Source organism: Patagioenas fasciata, chromosome 10 (assembly GCF_037038585.1).
Source record: "Patagioenas fasciata isolate bPatFas1 chromosome 10, bPatFas1.hap1, whole genome shotgun sequence".
Taxonomy (NCBI): Eukaryota; Metazoa; Chordata; class Aves; order Columbiformes; family Columbidae; genus Patagioenas; species Patagioenas fasciata.
The window spans coordinates 8,864,556-8,875,477 of record NC_092529.1 but is presented as its reverse complement, the minus strand read 5'-3'; the positions used below and the strand labels follow the sequence as shown (position 1 = coordinate 8,875,477).

Sequence of the window (10,922 nt, the reverse complement as noted above, 5' to 3'; positions counted from 1 at the left end):
CCAGCAGGACATGAGCAGAGGGTGTTGTGTGGCCCCCCAACTCTGTTGGTCCCTATAACATGATGTGGGTCTGCCCCCTGCGAGAGTCTGCTGCCTTCCCTCACATTCAACCAGCCCTGAGCTTTGGAAGAATCTTTTTCTAAAAAAACAAAACCACTTTATTTACATAAGTTACCAAAAAAAAAAAAAATCACATTCTTGCTCACAGAAAAATCTACTCTTAAAAATTTGGGCTCAAATACTTGGGTCCTGTTACTCACACCCAGCCCCCCAACAAACCCCCAGCCCAGGCTCTGCAGCGGCTGGCGGGGCAGTGGGCATTTGCCCCACTCCTGCCCTGTCTCCCACAAAGGGGTGAGAAGCAGCACAGCCAGTGAGGGGAGGGGATGGAGGGGGCTTGGGCCCAGCCCAGCAGCGCTTGGCAGCTTTCCTGGGGCCAAAAATGAGAAGGAAAAGGTGAAACTGTGCAAAGCACTGGGGGAGGGGTGACATTTGGCACGGGGTGACAGGGGAAAGTGGATGCATGATGGGGCAAGGGCAGTGGGTGGGTGATGTGGCAGGGACACGGGCAGTGTGTGCTGGCACAGGGCTTGGTGTAAGCAAAGCGTGAGTGGGGAGGCAGCTCAGTGAGAGAGGCAGGTTCTGCACCATGGCCAAGTGCCCGGGGCAGGGGATGAGCACCAGGGCTCAGTGCGGGTGGTGCCAGGGGCGGGATTTGCACCAGGGCTCAGTGCAAGGACAAGGTGGGGGTCTTGCACCACAGCTTGGTGCAGGGAATGGGGAACGTGCACAACAGTTCAGTGCAAGAGACGTGTAATGTGTGCTACAGCTCAGGACAAGGGCTGGGGGACACTCACCATGGCTCAGTGCAGGTGACTTAGAGGGACATGCACCGTGGCTCAGTGCAGGCGATGGGGAACGTTCACCATGGCTCAGTGCAAAGGACAAGGGCAGATGTTCACCGTGGTTCCGTGCAGGGGATAGTGGCCGAGGCCTCAGTGCAGGGGACGTCTAACGTGGCTCAGTGTAAGGGCAGGGTGACATGTACCGTGACCCAGCAGTGAGATGTGTACCTCTGCCACCTCTGGCCCCTGCGCTGGCCGTGCCGTGGGCACTGCTGTCCATGGGGTGTGATGTAGCTGTGGGCAGGAGTGGTGTCACCACGGCCTGGCCCCCCCATCCTTCACAAGGACGACGTTGTGGAGTCCACCACCTCCCGACCATTGCACACTGTGGGCACGGACTGCGAGGCTGAGCCTGGCCAGGAATGCAGAGGTCAGGGATGAACCATAGGAGATACAGCATCCTTCATCCCCCCAATTCCAGCTGTGCCCTACCCTGCACCCCAATTTCCTTCAGGAGCCCATGTTGGGGTGCTCTCCCTCTCAGCCCTTCCCCAGCCCCCCTGCACTCACCGTGGGACTGGCTGGAGCCGGCAGCTGCCACACTGAACCGAGTGGTGCCCACGCGGTGGCTGGCCACGTTCTTCTGGGGCTGGAAGAGTATGATGTGGAGCTTGGGGGTGAAGAGGCAGCCAAGGACCACAGTGCCGCTGAGGCTCACTGAGATGCACATGGTGGTGGTCTGGACCTGGAGACAGGGGTGGGGGGTCAGGTGCTCCTGCCACCAGCCCTATCCCCTGAGCAGGGCAGGATGAAGCCTTTGCTGTGGCACTGGCCAGCCCTCACCCAGCTGGGGCTGCTGCCTGTTCCCCACAGGCACATCCCACCTCACACCAGGTCCCTCTGGCAGGGTGGACCTGCTGGAGATCCATGAGCAGAGAATGGGCACTGCCCTGATGGGGACTCATTGCCCCGCAAAGGGGGTGCACCCTGAGCAGCACCCCCATCCAGCCTTGTCAACACTCCTCACCCCCATGCCCGCTCTTGCAGCGGGGTGCAGGTCCTCTACAGAAGCTCCTGACTGCAGCTTCCCCACGCACTCCTCCAGGCCTGGCAAGAACACGGCTGGGCGCCTTGCTGGGGGGAACAGAGGTGCTGCAGTGTGCACTCCATGGTCCCCCAACCCTGGCACTGCTCAGCTCCCCAGGCACCACCATGGTCTCAGGACCACTTCCCAACCTTACTCTAGCAGTCTGCCAGGACAGGGGCTGTCTCGCTAGGACTCGCAAGTACCCCAGTGCAGAGGTGACCATCACCAGGTCCACGGCCAAAGACCCTTCCCCAGGCCCATGCATCTCCTAGCCACAAACCCCACAGTGCCCAAATCACCAAGGACCTGTCAGAGCCTCCAAAACCTCAGGCTCTTACTCGGTAGTCGCTGGAGGTCACGTAGAAGATGGGCAGGAAAGCCAGCCAGATGATGCACGTTGTGTACATGGTGAACCCAATGAACTTGGCCTCATTGAAGTTTTCTGGGCATTTCCGTGTCTTGAAGGCATAGACCGTGCAGAGAATGATCAAGAGAACATTGTAGGTGAGTGAAATGAGCATGTTGGAGTCACGGTTGTTGCACTTGAGGGTGACGATGTACCTCTTGTCAGGCTCTGTTTCCTTGCCTGTGCCTGGAGTCTCTACCAGCAGCCAGATGATGACGATGATCAGCTGGCAAGAGATGAGGGCCATGCAGATGACCACCTGTGATGTGGGGCTTATGAACCGGGGGCGCTGGACCCCCTCCTTCACTCCACTGAAAATCCTGGCAATGCGATTTGTCTTGGTCAAGAGGGCCGAATAGCAGACAGCAAAGGATGTGCCCAGCCCCAGCCGCCGGAGCGTGCACACCTCGGTCGAGGGCTTCGCGATGAAGATGAAGGTCATGCTGTAGCACATAAGGACCCCAGTCAGGAGAATGTAGCAGAGCTCCCGGCCGGAGGCCTTCACGATGGGTGTGTCGTTGTTCTTCATGAAGACTCCAAAAACGAAGAGAGTGGAGATAAAACCCAGGCAAGAGATAGTGACAGGACCAATGGCCCAGACGTCTTTCCAGCGGATGTACTCTTGAGGCAACTCATAGCAGCCATTCAAGGTCTCGTTGGGCCAGTAACCCAGACCACAGTCCATGCACGTGAACTCATCCAGCAAATACTCGTAGGGCTGGCAGGAGATACAGATCCAGCAGCAGATGTCTCCAGGCTGCATGCTCTTTATCTCATTCTTCTTGCAGGGGTCGCTGCACTGGGACACAGGGATGGAGGTCTCAGCCCACGGGATGAGGCTGGTGTTGAGGATGAGCCCCTCAGCCCAGTAGCCCACCTTCTGGTACCGATACCGCCCATCCATGTGGTGATAGTTGAAGATGTTGTAGCGCCCAATCCCATCGCCATAGCGGTCAAATCGAACAATGCTCTCAGTGTCTGCCGGCCTGAACGGAGCTGGAGGGAGGAGAAGGGGAGATGGTCACTGCCGTGGGGTGGGAGAGCGCTCGCTCCCAGCTTGGAGGAAGGGGTCCATCAAAGGGTCACATCCTACCATGGCCACAAGCAAATGTCCAGCCTGTTCCCTGCCTTCAGTCTCATACTTGCTGCCTATACCCATGTTAGGAGTAGGAAAGCAGTGGTGGAGAACTATTTTCCCATGTGCCAAGAGCTCAGCAGCCCCAGCCAGCTCTGAGGGGGCAAAGTGGGGGGTTTTGCAGCCTCCGTGGCTCTCAGTGACATCTGGGTAGTTGGACTCACCCCAAGCCATGGAGGACACACTTGAATTCATCCCACTATGTAGATCCCTGGTGAAGGGTCTCCCTTCAGTTTCTTGAATATGAATAAATTGTGGTGCTTGCAAGTGTGATCTCTCAGGACCCACGTTACTGGAGGGTCCCCTATGGGGTGGCCCCACCCACCGATGGCAGGATGGAGCTGGTCACTGGCTTCTCCACACTGGAAACAGAAGGCCTGGATTGCTGCCCAAGGGTGACAGTGGGCTCTTGGCATCCTGGGACAACCACAGCTCATGGCATGGGGGTCCCCGAGTGTGGGCAGGCTGGAGGAACTGGACAGCACTGGGCCAAATCTGGATGTCTCGTCTTCTTCCCTGCCCCTCTGCCCACCCCTTTCCAGTTAGACAGCCAAACCCCATCTCCATTTCTGGACTCACCATCAAAATTAACATTGAGCATAAAGTCCTTGTAGAACTTCTTGCCATTGACGGGCTTCATGGCGTCGCAGAGCTTGGTGGTGTTGGGGCACAGTGCCTGGTGCATGTTGTGGAGAGAGTGAGCCATGGCATAGACTGCATTGACCACAAATGTGACCTTGGACTCCGGCTCAAACTTGCCTGTCTTGAGGGAATAGTGGCTACAGTCCTGGGTGTGGAAGCTGCACCTGAACTTCTGCTCCCAAAACTCCCGAAACCAGGGATTTCGGCTGTTATTGTAGGGGTGGAGGTTACGGAAGTAGGCAGCAAACTCCTTGATGGGGTAGGCTGCCAGCTCGATGGTGATCGCTCCCTCCGCCACCGCTTCACTCCCAGCCACCACACTCTCCAGGGCTCCCCACCCATCGCTGGCCACCCACAGGAAGGACACATTGGCTCTCTGGGCAGCCGTCAGCAGCTCCCGGGCATCTTCGCTTCGGGTGAACAGCACGACCACCCTGGCATTTGGCTTCTGCAGCAGAGCCCGGACCACCCCATCATAGGTCTTCTTGTTCATGGAGCGCCCCACCTTCTCCGAGGTGGCGATGCAGATGTTGCGCATGCGGGCTTCTTGCTCAAAGGCCTCGATCCCCGTCTCCCCGTAGTCGCCCTCTGAGGCCACCGTGGAGACATAGGTCCAGTTGAAAAAGCGGAGAATCTCCGCCATGGCTTTGGCTTGGTAGAAATCTGGTGGGACAGTGCGGGCAAAGTAGTCATAGCGGGACTTGTCGCTGAGCTTGGCACTGGTGGAGGCGTAGCTGATCTGTGGGATCTGGAAGAGCCGCAGCAGGTTGGCCACCTGCGTGGAGGAGGAGAGGTGAGCTCCTGAAGACTTGGCCCAGGGAGGGACGTTCCCACCAGAGGACCCCTGCCCAACACAGGGTGTTGCCTCATGCTCCCAAGCACGACCACAGGGCTGATGAGCAACCCCTACCATGTGCAGGGTTCCGGCTCACAGAGTGGACAGACGGACAGCACATGCACATTGTTGCCTGAGCCCTCAGATGTGCCCATTTCTTTATTTTTTTTTAATATTTCGTGCACTGCCCTCTGAAATTCAGGGCTGGGTAGAGGACAAATGGATTCATGGCAAAAGCAGAAAGTCCCCTGCAGGTGCCTGGTGGGAGATGCTCCTGGGCAAGGAGCGAGCCAGGGAGCCTGGCAGCCCCGTGGTGTGGGGAGAAAGGGCTGTGGGGCCAGGAGCTGGGGCAGAGCCCCCCCATGCAGCCCGGGGCGGGGCTGCAGAGCTGAGCCTGGGGACCAGTACCTGTGCACCTGCCATCAGGAGCCCCAGCGGGACCAGCACCTTCCAGCCGCTTGGCAGAAGCCCTCGTTAGCTTCAAAGGGGAAAAAAACCCCACTAATGAGGCTGCTAAAAAGCCAGGCTCTTGGAGCAGCAAGGGGGAGCTTGGGCATGTCACGAAGGCTTCTGAGCCTGCCCCCATCTCGCTGTTCCCTAGGCAAGAGATGTGGCTTAATTAACGTGGACAAATGTTCTCCACGACAAAGTCCCCGAATAGCAAGAAGGCCCTCGAGCACAGCAATGCTGCTGCCTGGCCTCGCCGCACAACAGGAGCTGCCAGCCCGCTGTGCCACTGGGGTTGGGACAGTGGTCCTGGCCATGGGGACACGCAGGGTCCTCCAGCAAGGGAAGAGACAACCGCCCATGGGGGCTGGACTGGGATGCTGCCTCTGTCACCCAGCCCTGGCTTCCTCCACCCCACGGCCAGGGGGATGCGGGGACCCTGGGGACCAAGAGACTTGATTTGACACACCATGGGGACTCGTTAAATCTCAGCGAGTGTATGGCCTCTACCAGCATCCCACAGGACTCCACTGGCCACCCGCAGCTACCTGCGTCCTCCGGGGATGCCTTCTCCCTGCCAAAGCCAGCCCCTGGCTACATAGAGCCACAGTTTTGGGGACTGAGCTGTACTCCAGCCAGGGTGACAGCTGGGTCCGAGTTTTGAGGTACCTGTTGCCTTGGGATCACTGGGACGTGGGGGCAGTGGCCCCTGCACTGGCCACACCTCACGGGCTGGGTTTGGGGGGCAGAGGGGATGGTGCCCACTCACATTAGGCAGCTCTGCCTGCTGGGAGCAGTGTCCCCACATCCCCACTGCAGTGTCCCCAGCACCATTCTGACACGAGGAGTGTCATCACCATGCCGGAACGTGACCCTGTGCCTGGCCCTCATCCACCCATCCCATGGGGGACAGGACCCACGGGGCTGGGGGTGAGCAGAATTGCGCTCCCACACCACGGCAGACCCTGGGGACAGCCACCCACTGGGTGCCAGGGCACCGCAGCAGCCACCCCTGCAGCACTATGCTGGCCAGGGGGTACTGGGACAGCCACGGCGCGGCCGTGACCATCCAGGCCTGGTGGCGGGGGCAACTGGTCCGCCGGGCACTAGAGGTGGCCAACATCAGTGCCCGCCGCATCCAGGCCTGGTGGCATCGTGCTGTCAGCCATCAGCGGGAGGAGCAGCGCCGGCGGGTGCTGGCAGCGTATGTCAGGAGAGAGAGGGCCATCGTCCTTCTCCAGGCCTGCACCAGGATGTGGCAGGCCAGGGAGTGGTACCGGCGCTGCCGGGAGGCAGCTTGCACCATCCAGACCCAATGGCGGCGGCGAGGGACACGGCAGCGTGGTGGCACTGATAACAGTGTGGACCTGAACATCAGGATTTGCCTGGCCTGAGGAGCTGCGCTTGCTGCTGCCGCCCCGGGAGGGGAATAAATCCCCGTCCCAGCATGGGACGGATCCACCAGCTTGGCTGCCATGCCTTATAGAAGGTGGAGGGGCTGCCCACAACCCCTGGGGGGACCCCAGCTGCCATCATGGCTGCAGCTCCACCATGGCAGTAGCCAGGGACAACCCTGGCACCTCCCAAGTGATGGGCTGGCTTCCCCCCACCATTGTGGAAAGGGGTACAGTGTCACCGCAAGGGACATGAGAGGATCCCTGTGCCACACCAGTGGTGGCATCACAGCCTGGCCACCAAGATTTTCCACCCCCGCCATTTCTGCCATCCACCCAGCCCCATCTGAGCCTCTCTTGCCTGGGGGGTACCTGGATGGAAACGTCACTGTAGGAGCCCCCGATGACACCGGTGATGGCGGTGGGCACGTCGTCGTGGACAGCATAGGAGCCATCAGGGCAGATGTGCTCAGAGCCGTCCACTCTGGTAAGCGAGGCGCGGACAAAGTCGAGGGACTGCTCGAGGGCATAGGTGTCCTTGGAGCAGGTGTCGAGGATGTGGGCACCCAGCCTCACCCCCGGCAGGATGCTCCTGTCCTTGTTGATCTCGTCCAGGGCGAAGAGCATTGCCTCCAGGCGTTGGATGCCCCGGTGCTCGTTGATCTTGCCGCAGTCTTCGCTCCCTGCTCCTTTTTCGTGGACGGGAAACAGGCCCCCGATCACCAGATCCCCGTCTGTGCTGATCTCCTTCTTCCCAGCCATGCTGTGCCCGGCAGACACGCAGGTGGCCAAGCACATCAGCCACAGCCAGGCAGCCAAAGGGACCGCCATGGGGTGCGCTGGGCCGGCCAGGAGACCCGTGCCACCCCCGTGTCACCCGCTGCCACCTGTCAAGGCGAGGGCACGCAATCTCCAGGCATCGGGGGTGGGAGGTGACACGGCGTGGTGTCCGCAGGAGGGGGATTGTGCTGCCCTGGCAGAGCCCTCAGCACCTGGAAAAGCAAAAAGCCACTGGGTCTGTGGGCTGCGAGGCGAGGCAAGGACTGTTCCCAGGGGCAGTGTCAGCGCTGCATGGGCGAGCAGGGGCGTGAGCCTGTCTGTACCCCCACTTCCAGTCCCCCCCCACCCCACAGGGTGCCCTTCAGAAGGAGCCCTCACAGGAGGGCGAGCTGAGCAGATGCAACACCTCCCACAGTGACCCAGGACCCCCAGGACACCCACAAGTGACACAGACCCCAGGGGACAAGCAGGAGCATGGGGTCTGGTCTCCCCACAGCACTGCCTGGGCTGCACCAGCATGGGCAAAAGGGCACAGAGCTGGCTCCCGCAGCACCAGGCAGAGCAGCCTGCCAGGGGGCAGCTTGCCAGCCCCTAAAACATTGAGGGTGGGGGAAGGAGCCAGGGGGGTCACCCAGGATAGCGATATCACTCTGGGCTGGGCAGGCAGAGAGGCAATGCAAGCTCCAAGCCAAGCCCTGGTCCATGCAGCAGAATTAGGGGTTCTGACAGCTCCCCACCTCCAGCCAAGAGTGCTGCCAAAAGCAGCCGTCCGTGAGCCGGCCGTGCCTGTAGCACCCAGCACCCTGCCACCACTGTAGCTCAATTCCCACCCCATAGCCCCACAGCCCACCTGCTCTGCCACTGCCACCAGTGCTGCCCGTGGCACCGGAGCTGGGACACGCCACTGGCTTCCTCCTCCCGCAGCAACGTGCCAGGCGGGCAACGGCAGCCACAGTGCTTCAGAGCCTGCTCTCTCACCACCGCCCCTTCCTTCCCTTTATACTAAATTCAGAGATTTCAGTAAAAGTAAGAGCCAGGTTTGCTGACTCCCTCTGCAGAAAGCACAGAGGCGCGGGGGAATCAAAGGCTTTTGCAGCAGGCAGGCCTTTTTTTGGCAGGAGATGCAGTCCCCTCTGAGATCTGTTGTCTTTTCCCAAACCACAGAAGAGATTTGTTTCCCATTTGAAGCTGACTGCTGAAATCCCACAAGGCCATTGTTTTGGGGGTCATGGGAGAAGGAGATCCCCTGACAGCCCAGAAACCTCCGGCTGTTTCAGCACGGGAAGCTGCCGGCGCTGTGGCAGGTCCTGGGGCTCCCCAGCAGAGCAGGGTGCTCGTGAGGGCACACGGGGTGGGAGGGTGATGCCAAGGAGTGCTGGTCCCCCCTGCAGCCCCCACAGCTGCTACCGAGGCTGCTCCCCCCAAGCAGAAGCAGGGCACCCCTCCATCACCCCATGGTGCTCCCAGGTCACTGATGTCCGTGGCTACAGGAGCCCTCTGGCAAGCAGCCAGAGCTGGTGGTGATGCTCGGGGGATGCAGGCGGCAGCATGACATGGGGGAGAATGGGATGGGGTGGTGAGATGCTTGCAGCCCTCCCCCGTGCCCCCAAAGTGCCTGTACCCAGGTGCTGCCTGCCTGCAATGATCCCCCAGCCACTTCAGGGCACCTCACACCTGCCCCTCTAATTTAAAGGAGTTTGGGGAAGAGGCCGAGGAAGGGTTCCTACCTCATTTCAGGCAGTGAATGCTTTTGAGGGACTCGGGGTTTCCTCAAGCAGGAAAGAGGCTGCAGGTAAATTGGTTATTGATGGAGCCCATGGGCAGCAGGCTGAGCCTGGTATAGAGGTCCAGCAGCACCAGGAACGGAACCCAGCTCCTTGGGGTCCAACTCTTCTGGAGCAGATGGCAGCACTCGCCAGATGAAAGGCACTTTTAGGCAGAGCTCTCCCAAAAGGGCAAACCATCACCCACCCTGCAGTGAGCCCTGAGGGATGCTGTGAGCAGGGCTGTGGCCATCCCTGCAGCTGCTCAGCTGGGCTGGCACAGTGCCAGGGGGAGGACAGCACTGCGGGAACATCTGGGGAACAGCTGGGGAGGTGAAGCACTGAGCAGGGCAGAGCCCAGTCCAGCCTGATAGCTACAGTGCAGCGAGAAGGCTCCTGCTGGCTGCCAGCAGCCTCCCCTTCCAAAAGCATCAGTGAGTAGGATGGGTGAGAAGGTGCTGTTGCTCCTACGTGCCCTAAGTGCTTCCCACCCACCCCCTGCCAGGAGACCTGACTCTCTCCGACACCAGCACCCTTAGAGGTGGCGTGGGGTGTGTGTGAGAGCAGCCGGGCTGGGAGGGCACAGGATGAGCCCACCTTGCATGAGCATCCATCGACACCTCCCCTAGGGGTCCTGGAGATCCTGCCACCACCGAGCTCTGCCAGGACCCCCACATGTCTGTTCTGCCCCACAACCTCCGAGACCTGGTGTTCCATGAAGCCAAAGCACCTTCCCCAGGGCGCTTACCCTGTCGCCCCCCAACATCACGGCCCTTCAGCTGCTCCTGCCCAACCTGGCGAAGGTGAGAGGAGCTGACAAAGCCCTCACCCATGCGCCCCACCAGCCAGGTGGGAGAGGAGGGGTCTGCCCACCCCACCGCAGCTCCTCAAGGGGCTGGGGGTCACAGGCTTAGGCAATCCACTCCAAATCCCATCCCAAATCCGCTCTGAAGTCCGGCTGCCCCCCAGACCCACTAGTCTACCCGGCTGCGGGCAGCTGGAGGAAGGACCCAGGAGTCAGCAGCCGGGGGGAGGCTGTCCCTGCCGCCCAGGCGGTCACCCACGCTGCCCTGTCCCGGTGCCGGCGGGCAGCCGTTACCTTGGGCCGGGGTCTGCGGCGGTGGGGGCCCTCTGGGGGCTTCTCCCGATGTCCGGCGCCCCGGCGTCCTGCGCCGGCCATGGGGAAGCCCGTGGGACCCGTCCCTGTACCTCCGGCTCGCCCGCACCTCCAGCCCAGCCGGTACCGGTGCCAGGGCTCGGATCCTCTCTCGCAGCGCCGGGAGCCCCAGCACCGGCTCCAGGCACCAGCTGCCGAGCCCCGCCGTGCCGCGGCCCCGACGGCTGCGGGGGATCGCTGGTCGCAGTGTCCCGCCGCCGCGGGCACCGGGGACTCTGGGGACTCTGGGGACGCCGGGACGCCGCCGAGCCACAGCGCGGCCCGGGGCCACGGAGACGGGCGCGGCCGGTAACGCCCGGGTGCGACCGCAACCCTTACCTGGGCCCGGCGGGCTGCGCCGGGAGCCGGTGCCGGTCCAGCTGCTGCCTCGGAGCTGCGGCTGCTGCCGCCTCCCGCCGCTGCCTCTGACAC

At 61.3% G+C, this 10,922-nt stretch overlaps 1 protein-coding gene across 1 annotated transcript; it reads right to left on the bottom strand.

The window, feature by feature from the left end:
• Positions 1-79: 79 nt before the first annotated feature.
• Positions 80-10,922, bottom strand: GRM2 (glutamate metabotropic receptor 2). Its single transcript, XM_065845586.2, has 6 exons — positions 10,830-10,922; positions 7,164-7,783; positions 4,053-4,890; positions 2,271-3,334; positions 1,416-1,590; positions 80-1,257 (listed from the first exon to the last, which is right to left on the bottom strand). Exons 2-6 carry the CDS (start codon positions 7,620-7,622, stop codon positions 1,184-1,186), a joined length of 2,610 nt encoding a protein of 869 aa, XP_065701658.1. The 5' UTR covers positions 7,623-7,783; positions 10,830-10,922; the 3' UTR covers positions 80-1,183.

Bases quoted from the DNA above. Each gene is read 5' to 3' on its own strand.
- GRM2 (XM_065845586.2), bottom strand. From the start codon at position 7,622: ATGGCGGTCCCTTTGGCTGCCTGGCTGTGGCTGATGTGCTTGGCCACC. The intron at 4,891-7,163 runs GTACCCCCCAGG...TCCTCCACGCAG, and splicing joins ACAGTGACGTTTCCATCCAG to GTGGCCAACCTGCTGCGGCT. The intron at 1,591-2,270 runs GTAAGAGCCTGA...CCCTGTCTCCAG, and splicing joins TGACCTCCAGCGACTACCGA to GTCCAGACCACCACCATGTG.